Source organism: Phoca vitulina, unplaced genomic scaffold (assembly GCF_004348235.1).
Source record: "Phoca vitulina isolate PV1807 unplaced genomic scaffold, GSC_HSeal_1.0 scaffold28, whole genome shotgun sequence".
Lineage (NCBI taxonomy): Eukaryota > Metazoa > Chordata > Mammalia > Carnivora > Phocidae > Phoca > Phoca vitulina.
The window spans coordinates 5,083,682-5,100,823 of NW_022589731.1; the positions used below are offsets into that span (position 1 = coordinate 5,083,682).

General features: G+C 45.0%; 1 protein-coding gene across 5 annotated transcripts in view; it reads right to left on the reverse strand.

Annotated features, from left to right (window-relative positions):
- Nucleotides 1-17,142, reverse strand: part of SORCS1 (sortilin related VPS10 domain containing receptor 1) — a 502,288-nt gene that overhangs the window by 31,355 nt on the left and 453,791 nt on the right. For all 5 annotated transcript variants that reach the window (XM_032422994.1, XM_032422990.1, XM_032422991.1 and 2 more), the window contains 3 exons: nt 10,922-11,055; nt 8,630-8,753; nt 2,307-2,419 (listed from right to left, as the gene is read on the reverse strand). In XM_032422994.1, the coding sequence (XP_032278885.1) occupies nt 2,307-2,419; nt 8,630-8,753; nt 10,922-11,055 (371 nt within the window). The remainder of the gene's footprint in view (nt 1-2,306; nt 2,420-8,629; nt 8,754-10,921; nt 11,056-17,142) is intronic.

Consider the following 17,142-nt stretch of genomic DNA (forward strand, 5'->3'; position numbering starts at 1 on the left):
AGTAGCCCGAGTCACAGCTACCGTACTGTTTTATGGCCCTCCCAGATTTTAAACTCAGAGATTATATCTGAATCATCCTCATTATGTATGAAAATGTTGATTGAATGATATCTGATTAAAGATTTCATTGTGAAATTCAATAGAAAAACCCCATTTGATGAGGTAAAGGTAACTGCTTTTATATCCCATTCTGTTACACAGTAAAAAGGAACAAAACTGCAAATATATTGACCTCAAGTTGTACCTCTTGTAGGGTTTATTTGAGTCCGCCTGACAGTAGGTACCTCAGGGCTTAAGGAAATAGTCAAGTGTAACTACTCATCTCAAAGACAGGGTGGGCTTCGAGGAACCAGGGGCGGGTCAGCTGCCTCCTGAGATGGGGTAAACAAGGAGCCTTTGAAACTGTAAGGGATCGACCCCTCCACCCTATCAAACCCTGTCCTGAGAGGCGTGGAGCCAAACGGTTTATTCTGCGTTTAGCTGATTATGCTATGCAGCAGCCTGGAAATATTGATGAGCAGTAATTTCTAGCCTTCTGGACAGCTGGTGGAAAGGTAGAGGCCCAGGGGATGTGATCCCTAGACTATCAATGTGAAGAGAATGACGCCTGGAAGATTGGTCACTGCAGGGCTAATGCTTGGTTGATAAATCACCTGGGGGAATCGGGCAGCTACCTGGGAGGTCTATAGGGTCATAGATCCCTAGAACACTACAGGTGGAAGGGAGGGGGCTGTGGACTCATTGAGGGGTGTAAGTCCTCACTCTTGGACAGCAGAGGAGAGAAACCCCTAGTCACACCAGGGACAAACAGCTCCAAGGGCAGAAGGATCTATTCCAGGGAGGCCTGGGGGCTAGTTGATGCGCCCCCTGGTGGCCCTAATGTTTAGCCACACGGCGGTCGTGGACGCTGAGTCATGAAGACAAAGGTAAGGTGGCATTTACGCAGAGGTGCATGAAGACAGCATTCTCCACCCCACTGTTCCATGTATCCCTGTTTTTCCACGGGAGAAAGCAAAGGATGGCCGTAGAATGGAGACGTTAGGAAACCACAAGGGCAGTCTGACTCCAGAGCTTCACTTTTAACAGTGTGGCCGTGGCCAGAGCACCTTAAGTCTCTATGTTCAGTTTCCTCATCTGTAAAATGGGAATGATTATAGTAGCTACATAATACGCTACTTCTTTTGTGATTAAATGTGCTAAAAAATGCAAAGCACGGAGAAGAGTATGGGAGTACTGTAAGTGCTAAATCAATATCAACACAGATAATGGCCTGAGTATGGGGAAGGCCAGCCCTTTGCCAACAGGCTGGATGTGAGATCTGTTTTCTGAGCAGGCGGTACCTGAATGCCTTTATCCCATCAGCACTTTGTGTCACAAGGCATCATGTGCTGGGTCCCGGAGACAATGTATAAAACACCCTACACGGATTTTCCTGTTAGGCTAAGAAGATGCTCTGGGGAGAGGGAGCTCATCTCTGATTTTCTGGGTTTGTACAATAAATCCGAGCAGCTCCACGAGCAGATATTCCATTCCTCTGTTCACTCATGAAATTGTATGTTTGCAGGGGGTGACGTGCCTAAAAGAAAGTGTTTTCTCAAACTGTCAGTGATATTTACTCAGACAGGGATAAACCTCACCACCTTGCTGTTCTCCCAGAAACCACAGGGGGCCGTGTTTCATACGAACAAATCCAGACCCTGGACTCAGACCTTTTGCTTCAATTCACTACCTTCATCACTCACCAGCTGTGAGACCTAAACAAGTTATTTAACCTCTCTGAACCTCAGTTGCTTTGCCTGCAATAATCCCTTCCTCTTGGGGCTGTGAGCAGCAGAGACATGCCTTTGAAAGAACAGGGACAGAGAGAGAGGACTGATCATCAAGTGCTGAGTGCTCACGCCTGCGAGGCTGGAGCCCAGGGCTGCTCTCGTGAACTGCATTCTCGCCGTGTCCCTTCAGTATTGGGCACGGTGGCTGATTTTGCACTTGCTAGTGACCTGAGCACGAACCCTGCCGTATGAAGAGGACGGTCACAAATTTCCATGTGTTTCTCCTCTAAGTGGAAGAAAAGTTTCCCGAGGCTCAAGGACCGTGTGTTTGTTCCCAGTTTCATCCCCCCACCCAGAGCACCTATGCTGTGTCTGCCCATGCGGGGATCAGCGGTGCAGACAGCAGGTGGCCAGCAGACCTCCCATGGGCTCCAGCTATTTCCTGGCCGCTCTTGGCCCAAGGGTCCCTCACCGTGCAGCTCCTGGAGGACAGAGAGAGAATGTGCTCCGGCGAGAGAAGGAACTGTCTGCACTCACTTCCACCAGGGATTTTTTGATGACTCGGCTGATGTCCCTCCTCCACTCAGGGATATCAGGGTTGTAGTCATCCAGGTTCGGAGAGAAGGACAGGCGAAGGGATCGGAATTCCTCTGGGGATACAACAGTAGGGTGATTACGCAAAGTCCAATAGTTTCCTCGAAAGTGTGTTATATATTGCATGCAAAGCCTTAACAAAGGGCCCTTTTCCTCCCCACTCGCCAAAGACAGCCTTCTAGAAGACAAATCTGCTATTCCATCTGAAATCTACTGTCTCTCCCAGCCCTCACTTTCTAAACCAGAGCCGTAGGTCTGGCCCATGCCTCGCTCTGCAGCCTCTGCCCACTGGTCCCGGTTCTAGACTGAGCCCTCGAGGACACTAGAGCCCCGGAATGCCCTGGATGCACCGCAGGCTTCTGACCCTGGGCCTCTGCACACACTGTCCCTCCCGCAAAATGCACATCCTTTCTCTCTGCCACGCACACAGCGTTCAAGCTCTAGCTCGAGCACTTAGTGATGGCATACTCTCCCCCGCTATGGTTCAAAGTTCTTTCTCCATGGCACTACTGTGTCTTGCACATTTCCATTATCATTATATGATTTTATAATTATTATATGATTACATGATTATAATTATTACTAGAGTCATTCTGTTGCTATGTTTTGCTTGTATGGAAGTTTTACTTCATGGAATTTTAAACTCCTTAACTCAAAGAATTTGTTAATTGTCTTTGCAGCCTCTGAGTTCATCTTGGTCCTCCCGAAAGTAGGATGGGATTGCAAAAGCAAGGGTGTTAGGAGGAGAAGATGGGGAGGCTGAGGAGCGGGGGAGCACTGCAGCACTGAGATGCATACGTGACAATTGTGGAAGGGAGGGAGGCTTGGTGACCGCCCTGCAGCGTGAGGAACGTCCGGCAGGACTGTCAGGGAGTCCTTGACCCACGGCAGTGATGGAGGAGTCCCCTGCGTGCCAGGGATGAGTCTGCCTTCATATGCCTGTCACATTCGGTCAGTGGCTGTGGTCAGCACCTGAGAGGCGTGGCCTTGGCCCAAGACAGTGATGGGTTTCAGAGCCCAGGCCTGGGGAACTCAGCCCCGGACAAGTCGGGTCATGTCACCACCCTAACACCTGCTAGTGGCTTTTAGAAAAAAAAAAAAAAAAAAAATCAGCTTCTTCACCACGGCCTTCATCATCCCATAGAACCCGGGGCCGAATTTCCCTGCTGCCTACTCCACGCTCCTCTGTGCTCCAGGACCCCTCCGGGCTGCCATGCTCCTTCCCTCATGAGCACACTCCACTCCCCAGATATGGCACAGTCGGCTCCTTTCTCATCACCCATCAGTCTCTCCCAGGAGAAACTCGGCCACTAGCAAACTGAGTTACCCTCCTTTCTGCTACCTCAGATACCCTTCATTATATGACCCTATTTGTCATCTTCGCACTCCTTGCCACTTAAATTCTTTTGTTTTTACTGTCTGTCTCCCACACTGAGACATAAGGTCAATGAGGACAGGAAGGTCGTGTTCCTGGCCCTGTGGGATGGTACCCAGCAAATGGTAGGTTTTCAATTATTAGCTAGTCATTTAATTAATAAATTTGTTAAATAAATAAATATATAACACTGGAGGCTCTCTAATTTATGCATTTACTTATTCAACAAACATTTCTTTCTTGTTTAAAGCATGTCTTCATGTTTCAGTAGGGGCTCAGTGATATCCGTAATGCTGATTATACATTCAGGAAACATAGAAGCCCACTTGCACATTTCCTAACAATGCTAAAGACTTATCAGACGCAGGGTTTGAAGACTCTTAAATTACAGGGGGTGTATTATCGCAGTCAGCCTATTTCAAAGATGTATTTTTCATAGCTTGACTATTTTATGAGACACTGGTCACCTATGTGAACATCACTTCAGTTCTGATGTAGAATAATGAAATTCACCTTAATTAGTAACATGGTAAATGGGAGTACCCAAGGAATCAGCCACTGAGTCCTAACTTTTCACTTTAAAGATACAAATTGATGTCATTTTCACTTTCCCTGAACCTCTTACCAAACTGTAGAAACTTCATCTATAAGGGAAGCTGTTTATCTTAATAAAAAGACACAAATAGAAAAATAATGTGGCTCTCTCTGTAATAACTTAGCAAGCTCAGTAGCAGGACACAGGAGTGTTATATTTAAGTTTACTCAACAAACAGGTGCATGTGGGAGCACTAAAAAAGGTAAATACCAGTAATAAACACACACAGACACACACACACACACACACACAGTTGAGCTTTGAACCATGTGTAGTTTAGGATGCCATCCCTCACCCTGGTAGTTGAAAACCCCTATTTAATTTTTGACTCCCCAAAAGCTTAACTACTAATAGCATACTGTGGACCAGGAGACTTACTGATAACAGAGTCAATTAACACATATTTTGTATGTTAGTTTTCATATACAGTATTCTTACAATAAAGTAAAACTAAAGAAAATGTTATTAACAAAATCATAAGAGAAAATACAGTTATAGTCCTGTACTGTAAATGTACAGTACAAAAAAATCCATGTATAAGCGGACCCTTGCATTTCAAACCTGTGTTACTCAAGGGCCAACTATATTTGTGTGTGTGTGTGTGTGTGTGTGTGTGTGTGTATTTGCAGCTGCTGATGCAGATGAATTTTACACATTTACATTTTCTTTTTTGTATTTAAAAGCAAACCTGTGCCCTGAAGCAAATTAAGGAAAACAATGCAAACTAGATTAACTAGATTTTCTTTCCTGCAGTTTATTTCGTGGCTTTGGGTGGACAGTTTTTCCCCTGTCAATTTCCCAAATATAATGCTTCCTGCAGTCTGACCATGAGGGCCTTACTGTTCCCCTCAGCTTAACTAAATTTTAGACAAGTTTCTTCCTGACTGCAGGTCTCTGATGTCTCTTTACTTAGAGCATTTACTTTAGAAAACCTGCAACTATAAATTCCTTCTCTGCTCTTCTGAGATACACACCTTCTCCAACCCAGGAATGTGTCTCTCAGGAACCTGGGAGGCATCTCTTTGAAATGTAACCATCAAGAAAGATAGAAAAAGAGTATGGAGGTTCCTCAAAAAATTAAAAATAGAACTACCATATCATCCAGGAACTCCCCTTCTGCGTATTTACTAGAAAGAAACAAAAATACTAACTTGAAGAGATATCTGCCTCCCCACGTTCACTGCTCTATTATTCACAATAGCCAAGATATGGAAATGACCTAATTGTCCATAGACAGATGAATGGATAAAGAAAGTGTGGTATAGACATACAATGGAATATTATTCAGCCATAAAAGAAAGAAATCCTGCCATTGGTGACAGCATGGAGGTACACTAAGGGACTTGTGCTAAGTGGAGTATGTCAGACAGAGAAAGACAAATACTGTATGATCTCACTTATATGTGGAATCCAAAAACAAAAAACAAAACCTCAGATACAGAGGATTGGTGGTTGCTAGAGGCAGGGGTTGGAAGGTGGACAAAATGGGTGAAAGGGTCAAAAGGTACAGACTTCTAGATATAAAATAAATAAGTCACAGCATGGTGACTATAATTATTAATACTGTACTGTAAGTTTGAAAATTGTTAAGAGAGTAGATCTTAAAAGTTCTCATCACAAGGGAAAAAAGAATTGTAACTACATACAGAGCTGGAGGGTCACTAGATTTGTGGTGATCATTTCACAATATATGCAAACACTGAATCATTATGTTGTATACCTGAGACTAATATAATGTTGTAGATCGACTGTATCTCAATAAAAGAATAAGATTGATATACTATTGACATGTATACTATGAGAGCAAGGAAAGAAAAGGAAAGAAATGGAGGAAGGAAGAAAGGCCCTCTGTCTCCTGGAGGGTAGGAGCCTAATTTCCAGAAGCACAATTAACAAACACGGATGGTCTAATCACATTGATAATCCCCTCACCCCCAAATTCCTCCAGTACTTTTCCATTAGGTCATCCCAGGGTTTAAAAATATTCAACTTTTGTTTCAGTTGAGTTCAATCTTGCTCGTCGAACTCCGTGTGATATAATTTGTCTTTAACAGGTCACACGTGTCATTAAAATGTTCTAGTGATATATATGAAACTGACACTTCATCTAACTGAAGACAAATTAAGGATGTTTGCTCAGAAATTTGGTTAGGGGAGGGAAGACCACTTCCTTGCTCAAGGTTTGGATGAAGAGACCGTTTTTAGTGAAGGTAACTCACTGGATGGAGAGTGATCCACTCTTGGATGACTCTGTTCAAGACATTTTAGAAGAGGAAGAGGTAAGCCTGGCGAGGGAGTGCTAGGTGGTTAGAGACACTCCTCTGGATTCAATTCCTAGGCTCTGTTTCTTATAGTTATTTCATATCTTCTCATTTGCAAAATAGGAGTAAAAATAGCATATTTCTCATAAGTCTGCTCAGAGGATTCAAGGAAACATATTTATCAAGTGCTTAGAAGAGATGCTAGTAAGGGCTTTGTCAATGTTAATTTCTATCACTACCATCGCTATTATTATTATTACTGGAGCTGTCACTGAAGAGCAGGATGACTTGAAACCAGAGATTTCCCACTTCTGAGCTACAATTTCCTATCTGGGAGATGATGGGATGGGCCACATAAGCCCAAAGACCTTCTAGGTTTAACATTCTCTCCATGGTTTCGATGAGGCTGCTGATCGGCTTAACCAAGAGGACACGTGTGGTGAGTCATGGGTCATGACGCCCATGACAGCCAGGAAGGAGAGAGAGGAGAGAGAGGAGAGAGAGAGCCTCACATGGAACAGCCATGAGAACTGGTTAGTGGGGTCATTACAGAGCATGGGCCCTGGGTCTAGATGGGCTGGGTTAGAAGCCCCCCCAAGCTCCGCCACATATAAGCTGGGGCAAGTTACCTGCCCTGCTGAAGGAATAAGAGTAATAACATCACCTACCCTTTGCTAGGGTTGTTGTGAGGATTCAGTGCATTCCCAGAGTACAGAAAGGAGATGCAGAAGGAAAAAGAAGCAGAAGCTCTCCTCCATTTTGTCCACCTGGCTGAGAGGTCTCCTCACTGACGGGACCTTGTTAGGAAAACCACGGCCCTGGTTTGCTTTCAGTTACTGTTTGGACTTCTCAAGCCTCTTGCAGGCAGTTGGGGGTGGGGGGCAGTGGGCAGGGGAGGGGAGGAGGGAGGAAACATTATGAATCTAATACGATTCATAGGGCATTCGAAGAATAGTGTCCTCAGACTTGTTCAAAGTTCCTTACAAATTACTTTTTGAATTTAAAGGTCAAGTTGGCAAGATGAGCAATGAAAAGCAGAATCTGCATCAGAACCAAATAATTCTGGGACTGGGGCAATTGATATTATTTGGACCACTAGCTAGTTTCTCTCTGTCTCTCTCTGTCTCTATCCCTTCCTCCCTTCATCCCTCCCTTTTGCTCTGTCTCTGCACAGCATTTACCTTTCCTATCTTCTTTTAAATTCTTGTTGTTTTAAATTTTAATTTTCCATGATGCATATGTACCACTTTGATATGAGCAATAAATACACTTCACGTTTTTATCATCCACTAATAACACTCAGTGCATACCTATCTTTCTCTGCAGACAAAAATTACCAAAATGAGATCAATTTGTATAAACTGTTTTTAATCCCGCATTTTCAGTCAGTGATCCTACCTTTCCACTTCAGTAAACTATCACTCCATGCAATACTGACTATATTCAACTTCCCAACCAATTAGAAGATTGTTCTGTACAGCTGTTTGTTCAAACTAATATCCAATCTAGGATGATACGTGACATCTGTTTGGGTGGCCCTTCATTGCTTTTCATCCAGCAGAGTTGTGTTTTTTTTTTTTTTTTTGATGATACATATTTGAGGGATTTTCAGAATATATAGATATTGGTATATTGTTCTTAATAATCACGACTCTTAAAGTTGAATTTTAAAAAAGCCTCAATATTAGCTATTTTCTTTTATAATGGGTTTTTGTTATTCAAACACTGCCAAAATACCAAATGGAAGGAATCAGCTTTACGTGTAATGAAGCTCATTCTATCCGACTTCAGGTGAGTGAGAGTAGAAGAGCCATTTCAGAACACAAACCAATAAAGGCTCTGGGGGGTCTTGGGGCCATAACTGTGCTGGTGAAACCACATCTCCCCCAAAGGAGGAGACCAGACCTGACTCAGCTCTTTCTCCACCACCAGCCTCTGTTCTCTGGGTGGAGGCCTAGTGGCCTCCGGTAGCCTACAAGCACCCTACCTCCCTGAGCGTGGGGCCAGCCAGCGGCTCACGTGCACAGGCACTCACCATACACCGCGATGGTCTTCGTGTCTTGCAGGATGGCATTCCCAGCTGAGACCTGCACTGTGATGGTGTTCATCCCTTCCGAAGTAAACTTGAATGATATGCTTCCCTCCAAGGTGATCAGAGGCTGAAACAGGGGAGGGCACAGAGTGAGGGGACAGCTGGCCAGACACCGATGAGACAGCCACGAGCTCCGAGCCACCAACCAGGCACTTAAATCAGCACAGGCTCTTCCCGGGGTGCCCCCATGCAACTGGCTCCATCTACTTGCCCGTCATCTCCAGTCCGGGCCAGAAAGGAGTTATTAGAGCCATGACCCCAAGCGACTCTGCCCATTCCCTGTGACTAGGACACCTCTCTTCTGGTGTCATCCTGATTCAGGGCTGGGGAGATGGATAGGTCTTGCTTGCTGGTGGGACAGATCTCTCTATCTGCAACCTACTCGTGACAGGCAGGTCTCTTAATACAAAGAAATACTCAGATTGGACCCACACAGGCAGCTCATGTTAATCCGGATGTAGGCAGCAGTCACTGAAAATCTCTAAGCTTCCAGTTGGTCATCACCAGGGGTACGATTCATAGACTATTCCGATGGAACACAGCAACCATGGACACCAAAACTGTCCTCGTTAGACTGGAGTGGCCTTGTTTGGCTTGGTTCCTCTGAGAAGCCCTATCAGCTGTTTCTGGAAGTAGCTGCTATGGAAACAAGTACTAATTGGACAGTGGTTTGAGGACTGAAAAAAAAAAATACAATTTGGAGTCGTGCCTGTGATAGAATCGGACACCGGGGTCCTGGAGGAAAAGATGATTAGCCTAATGACCTCCCTCAACTCATTCTGCACAAACATTTCTTTCCTGTCTTTTCTTAATTAATTAAAAAATCTAAATTCATGTAACCAACTCCCTGTATAGCAGAGGGAAGACCAACACCCAGCATAAGAAGCCTGCTCAATGTAATCTGTTGAGAATTTGGTTTTCTGCTGTCAGGTTAAAAAACATTAAAAACAAAAAAAAAGGAGACATAGAAAAAAGTTTAGTACATTCATCTTCTAGCACTAGCTTTTAGGCAAATAACTTAGATTTCTCCTCTGCCACTGTGGGTAGTGGGCCCAATTTAGGCCACATTTACATGCAGAGTTTCAGAAGAAATTAAAAAAAGCTTCTTTTCAGAGGAGTTAAATTAGCAGTAGAGGTGAGCGTTTCCTTCCCCTGCCAGGCATGTAGCAGGTCTGGGGTCAGGGGAGGTTTCCTCCCTGGGCCTGTGCAAAAATTATGACTCCAGTTAAAGCCAATGTTCAGCTCTGGGGTAGAAAAAGATTGGCATCAGAATAAGATGCACTCTATTTGAAGAGCAAAATCACCAAGTGCAAGAGAGCGGTTCTGCTGGAGGAAGACGAAGCTTTCTTATCCTGAGCAGCTCATGCCAGTGCCCTTTGGGGAGGCCTTCGCCCGGACTGCCTTAACTGACATTTGGAAGCAAATTGTAATCTCTGAGAATGGAGGAAGTTCAAAACGGACCTGGCAGCCTGGCACAGGGGAAGGAAAATACATGTGGGCATGGGAAGGCCTTGGATCTGGCCTCCACGTGAAGCAGCTGAACGAGGCGGGAGGAAAGCCCTTCACGTGTGTCCTCCTGACTTTATCATCTGTAAAATGAAGGCCTTAGAGTAAATGAGGTTTAAGGTCTCTGCTGCTTTTAAAGTTGCTGCTGACTTTTGATCACAGGGCATGTTTTGGGAAAAGAGAAAGGGTAAAGATGATAGAAAGGAGCAACCACGTCCAATTTAGGGGGCCTGGGGACCAGGCTGTAATAAGTATTTGTTGCTTTTGACTGTCTGGTATCTACTGGTTTTTTGCGGGGGGAGCATTTTCCCCCTTCTCTTGGTCCATGTGGTTCCAAGGAGGCTGACTTCAACACCTCTCTTTCTACCCCGAGCACTGGGAAGGCTTGGTCAATGATACTCCATCCTGGGACTTCTGTTCATTTTCTCTGCTTAGCTGTGAGAATATAAAGCTCGGGCTGCTGCTAAGGTCTTTGCAAAGGGAAGGCCAGTTGGAGAAGAAGGTAACATGGAGGAAGGCAGAGGTGAGGGGCAGGGGTGGCGTGGTGAGAGAGAGACAGAGGGACAGAGGGAACACACTGATGAGATTTTTGGAGCACTATGAGCCTGCTGTGCCCGAAGCTAGGACTACCCCTGGACTCTTGAGTTACATAAGCCCTTTCCTTTCCTTTCTCCCTTCAGCCGGTTTGAGCGGAGCTGCGACTAGATGCTGCATGGAAGTCTGACCCACCTCCGTGTTGTTTCCGTACCACCACACGTAAGTGAGGGTGCCCACTTGGCTGGGCCACAGCACTGCCGTTGCGTTGACCTCTTTGTTCTTTGTGGTGACAAAGGGAAGAGACAGGTGTACATGCTCCAGGGGACCTGAGGCACAAGAGAAAAGACGAGGCATAGAGAAGGAAGAGCTTTCTCTGCTTCACCTTCCCTGCTCTGAAGAGAATACATATTCATTCTGGAAGCCTCCAAAACATCACAGTCATACTCCCTGAGGAAAGTGCTAAGGGGCTTTCCCTACTTTGGAGAAAAGATATCTTGTGACCCACTGTGTCTCAGTATTTTCCATCTACTGATCTTTCTGCCAGACCTAAAACCTGAGTTATTTATGTGTAAAACTTTAAAAACTTACAAGTAATTTATGAATTCCTTAAATGAAGAGGCATAATATGAGGATTCACAGGAAGATGCAAAGTCTTTCTAAGAGATCGTATCCGTGGTGGTAAACCAGGATGATGAAAACCTCACGGACTCCATGTGTGGGGCCGCGGGGGCAGGGGGTGGTGGTTATGGCACAAATCCCCAAACCATTCTAGATGTCATTATTCTTGACTCTTTGTTGGGATTTCCAAGATCTGTATATGTGTAAATCTGTGTGTTTGTGTGTGAGAGTGTGTGTATCTCTCTGCAGGAGTATATGTAACACCACCTGGTTCAAACTGTTTGGTGTTGAGTTCAGTTTGTTCAGGGTCAAGTATGCATGAGCAGGTAGAGACAGCTTTGTGGTTCTCTGGATGTGCTCAACTAAAAAAGGGGATGATTCTACCTATGGAGATCCATTAGAGAGAAGCCTTGATCAGATGCACAAACCCCCAAAGCTATGAGTTCTCTCTTCAGAGAGAACAAGTAGGGACCTTCCTCTGACCCTTGGTCTTCCCTTTGAGTCACTTCTCCTAGGCAAAAATGCAGTTTCCTCTGAAGTGAACGTGGCAAAAATCTGTCATCCCACCATTATTCCATGAGGTGGAGAAGAAAGTGGTACCTTTCCACCTGGTTTAATCACCACCTCTTCTGCTAGATCTTTAAATGTGTTTCCTACAGTACTGACTTTGGCCTTTTTTCCCTCCATATACTGTTCTGCTGAGCAATCTCATCCACACCCTGACCTTCAACAATAAACTACATGCTCATAACTCAAACCACCTACTTGACTCGGGACTCAATTAGGAGCCAGATGTTCCTAAGAAATTCATTATTCCCCCCTGCCCATTTTCTATTCTCCATGTCTTGATGAATGGAAACCAATGTTTATCCAGGGGACCAGCCCAGGAGCATAAAGTCAATCTGGATTCCTTATTCCTTGCCACCCATTCTATGTTGGAAACCACTGGCTTGGTTTCATAAATCTCTCTCAGTGAGAGCTCCTCTCACCGTCCCCAATCCTTCCCTAGCTCATACAGCTGGACTGTCATGAGCCGTACCAATCTTCCTGCCTCCGACCTGCCCCCAAGCTAATCCACCCTCCTGCTCTATGTGTTCAGTGTGTGCCTTCCTCAGTAATAATAAGTTGCACCAAGTGCCAGGGTCCTCAGCCCCCAGAATAAAACATATAGTCCAAGGTCAGGGTAGAGCAAGTGCAAAGATCTTGAGGGCGAGGTGGTTCTCCATGTTTGCAGAATAGAAAGAAAGTCCAAGCGGCTGCATAGAAAGATGGAGGGAAACAGTGGGAGCCAATGAGATCTAAGAGGGATTCAGGACACATAGCATATTGTTTTGTAGGCTCTGAAGTATGCATATGTGTGTTTATATGAGTTCATTCTTACATGTATGCACATTATACATTCATACCACATATGGCAATGACTATGTATCTTCTCACACTACAAACTGTTGTGAGAGTGATTTTTTAGAAAGCCAAGTTGATCATGCTACTTGTTCGAAATTCAAATTCCCATTACCTAATGACGATGATGATAGTTAACACAAATTGATCTAAAATTTGTGAGACAGAGAACACAGGCTGCAAACTTTCGGAGGGTAAGAGTCTTTCACATTTATCTTTGTATCTAAAGACTAGCATAGTTCCTGAGATGTAGCAGATAATCGAATGTTTGTTGGGTAGGTGAACAGATGGTGCAATTTCTTGTTGCTGCTTTTGTCTATGCTTCTCTCTCTTTAGAGAATTAGAGGCTTGGTGACCAGCATACAGAATAGAATTGATTTTATAAGCCATATGATAAGAAGTAGTTGTTCATAAGTCAGAATGGTTCAATGTGCTAAAAAAGGGCAGCATCTACTGAATGATGACCATGTGCCACATATTCTGCTAATGACTCTTTTCATTCTCATTTGCTCCTCACAACAACCTCACGAAGTAGGCACGACTATCATTTCCATCTAGAGATGAACAAACAGAGGACAATGACTCTCCCAAGGTCACGCAGCTAGGAAACATCAATTCCAGGGTGTGGGCCAAAGCAGTTTGATTTTAAAGCCCATGCTCTGGCCAGCTGACAAAGGCTCAAAAAGAGCTCTCCCATATTCACAAAACAAGCTACGAAGAGTCAGTATCTACCCATCACTTAAATGTATCCCAGGCGCTGGCAAGGGCACTTCACACGTGCTCTCATTTCTTACATGGCTCTCCTGTTTCCTATCACTCAGTTTGTTCCAGCAGGTTCTGCCCTGAGGCCTCGGCAGAGATTCCTCTCTCAGGGCACCTGTCAGCCTTTGAATCTCAGGTCCAGTGACCACGCTTCTGGAATATTCTTTCTGACTCCCCGGATTGGAGGAGAGTGACTCAGCTAGAATACAAGGACTAGATAAACTCAAGCATGCCGGTTCCATTCTAAAGGGGTTCATTTTCTGTGTCTCTCTCACATATGAGTATTGAATATTTTTTTAAAGTCCGACCTTCAAAGTAAGGACGGTGTCTGTGTGTCCTGTTAATGGCAAAAATGGAATCTTCTTCGGGAAATGTGGTCATTAATTCATTCAACAGTTTCAGAGGGCTGCCACATGTCAGGCATTATTCTAGGTGCTGGAGACACCTGCTACTTGGTGGAGCTCATGTCTTATTGGGGGAGGCGGGCACTGAACACATACAGCGGGGGTAGGTGATAGAGTGCTGGTTTTGTCTCTCAGGAGAAATGACATGTGAGCAGTGACCTGAATAAAGTGAAGGAGTGCACCACATACTCTTCGTGATGCTCCAGGGTGAGGGCAGGGCAAGTGCAAAGACCTTGAGGAGGAGGTTTGCTTGCCATGTTTGAGGAACAGCCAGAAAGCGCAGGTGGCTGCAGGTGAGAAATGGAGGGAAAGAGTGGGAGCCAATGAGATCTAAGAAGGATTCAGGACTCGCAGCGTATCGGCTAGTCGGCCCTGAAGTATGCATATGTGTATTTGTAGGAGTTCATTCTTGCAGGTATGCACATTACACATTCATTCAAATGTGCGCAATTTACCTTTCATATTCCTGCCTTGTCCTCTTGTACTCATTTACTTTTCAGGTGCTTAACACACCTAGTTCCTGCTGCCAAAAAGCCTATCTTTTAAGCATCTCTTCTACGTACAGAGGGTGCAGTCTGCACTAAGCGAGCTGAGCTGCGGAAGTACCACTCCAGCCCCTGGAGGCCCCCAGCTGGCTGGCTGCACTAAATCCAGAGCTGAACAAGCCCCAGATGTGGCTCCAGCAGACAGGTGCCTGTGATGCACAAAAGGGACAGCGGGTGGCGCTGCATCATTCCATATGAATCTTCCTGGCAAGGTGGGTGAGGGAACTGGGAAATTGCCTGTGGAATTGGGTCTCCCTCTTTTCTTGTTTAGCCCTAATGTGCTATAGGAAGCAGCTGATGTTTGTGAGGCTGAACATTGTGTGTGTGTGTGCACGCGCGCGTGTGTGTGTATACACACCTGTAATGCTTGCTCTGGACTGTCCCTGCCATTTGTTTTGGAGACCTCGTCTGACCACCAAATTAAATACTGTGTGTGCGTGACATTGCTGTTTGTCTGAAATGTGAAAAATCCTCTAGAAGAAATAAAAGTTGTTCAAAGTATAAAAATGAGATCCTAAAATGGAGTTCCTTAAACTTCAACGTGCAAAAGGATTATACTAATCCGTTCAAGGCAGATTATGATGCACACTTCTAGGAATTCCAATATAGCAGGTCTGGGATGAGGCCTAGGACACTCACTCTATTTTTATCATGTAATTCTGGGGCAGGTGACTCGTTAAACCACACTTTACAAAACTCAAGTCTGCTGTTTGTTGGCCAATATAATAATCACGTGAAAAGTTGCAAAGCTGCATAGGTTTTCAAGAAAACAATCACTCTAACATAGGAACAGAAAAACATCTGCAAATGGCACCTGTGTACGGAGGTAGTTGGGGAGATTTGGGAAGAACTAGAAAATCTGTCTCATCTTTTTTTGTTTTTTCAAACCTCCCATTCTGCAAATTTACACAGTTTTCAGTGCCTTTTTTCTGCGAGACTGGCTGAGATGGGGTAGCCTTCTGAGCAGAAATCTGCATGTCCTCTAAATTCTGCCGCCTGCCCCGCCGGCTGAACGCAACACTGTCTGCACCATGTGTCTCGTTAGTTTGCCAACTAGCAGAGCGCAGTAAATCCTGTCCCCAAGGACTTTCCAACTGTCAGGTTACAACAGATTACCCAGCCTCCCAGTGAGAACGGCTGGTCCACACCTGGGAACATCGGAGCAGGCACATCGTCTTCATCTGTTTCTGATGACCTTTGCAAACCCATATTAAAAAAAACAAAAACAAAAACAAAAACAAAACAAAGCCCTCTGGCCTTTGGCTCAGGTCATGATTCTGGAGTCTGGGGATTGAGCCCCGCAGGGCTCCCTGCTCAGCAGGGAGTCTGCTTCTCCCTCTGACCCTCCTCCCTCTCATGCTCTCTCTCATTCTCTCTCTCTCAAATAAATAAATAAAATCTTAAAAAAAACCCAAAAAACAAAAAACAAAGCCCTCTGATTTGGAATCAAATCACCTTTCTGACCTGGAGAGGAGAGAGAGAGTATACCATCAAGTCAGGCAATGGGGGGGAATTCCAGGCAAGGGGAGGGGTCCTGGTGACAGAGGCAGAGGGCAGGCGTGGAAAATGAGCTAAGAGTTGCTGCTCCGAACCCACTAAGTAGAAATACACGCACTGCTTTGTAATAATGGAGAAGCAAGCTTTACTAGCTGACGGGTCACAGCATATTTTGCTTGAAGGAACCTTTGACAAATAAGGTGTGCCTTCTCACATGACAGAGGAGAAAACCTAGGCTCAGAGAAATGGAGTGACTTGGCCAGGAGTTCAGGCCAGCATCTGCACCTAACCACTCCTAACCCAGGCCAGTGTTCGTTTGTTTTTTCTACAAAGAATACCCCCTGCCCTGCCCCCAGGCCCTGGGACTGCAGCACCAAAAATTGCCCTGATCCCTTTCAGGTTTGAGATTTGGGGGAATGTTAATCACTTATGGTCTTGTTCTGACTTCCTCTTAGTGTAAAATAGCATCAAAGACAAGGTCCTCCAATCTCTGCTTTCTCCTTCGGAAAGCCATGCCCATCGTTGTGCGAGGCAGAGTCCTGCTTCGACAGAGTTAGTATGAAAGAGTTAATTCTTATGCCCAAGGTCAGGCTTGGAAAGGGGTTCCATTATATGAAGTATGCTTATCCGAACACTGAACCCAAGATGAGCCTAACAAAATTAAAATCAGAGCACAAAACTTCCCCTTACAAAGCATCTGCCCCTACAGTAAAAGTCACACTGCTGAGCCCCTCAACTCGGCTAAAGAGAAGACAAAAAAAAAAAAAAAATGAAAAAGAAGCTTATTTCTTTTAGAAGTCCTGGCATCGGCAACCTTTGATCTCTGTGCTGGTTTCCTTCCCAGGGTCAAGTAAACCTGGCAGAGGGCCAGGGTAGGGAACTAGCCCTCAAGGGATACGATCATTTTTGGGGGCGAGGACGAATCCAAAGGGTGACCAGGAGGGCAAGGTGTGGGTGATCTACGGGAGAGCCTGAGAAACGGAGACCGAAAAGCTGCTGAATTTGAAATCAGGATTCACATGTGGTTAGAGTGCGGTAGATGTTTCATACATATACAAGATATGGACTAAAATTACTGTAATTCTTCAGGAGAGCAGCTCTCAAACAAAAATCCTCCCCTTACAGAATAGGCCATGGAAAATGAGAGGCTGCTAGGTAGGCGGCCATGAGAATGAGAGGCTGCTAG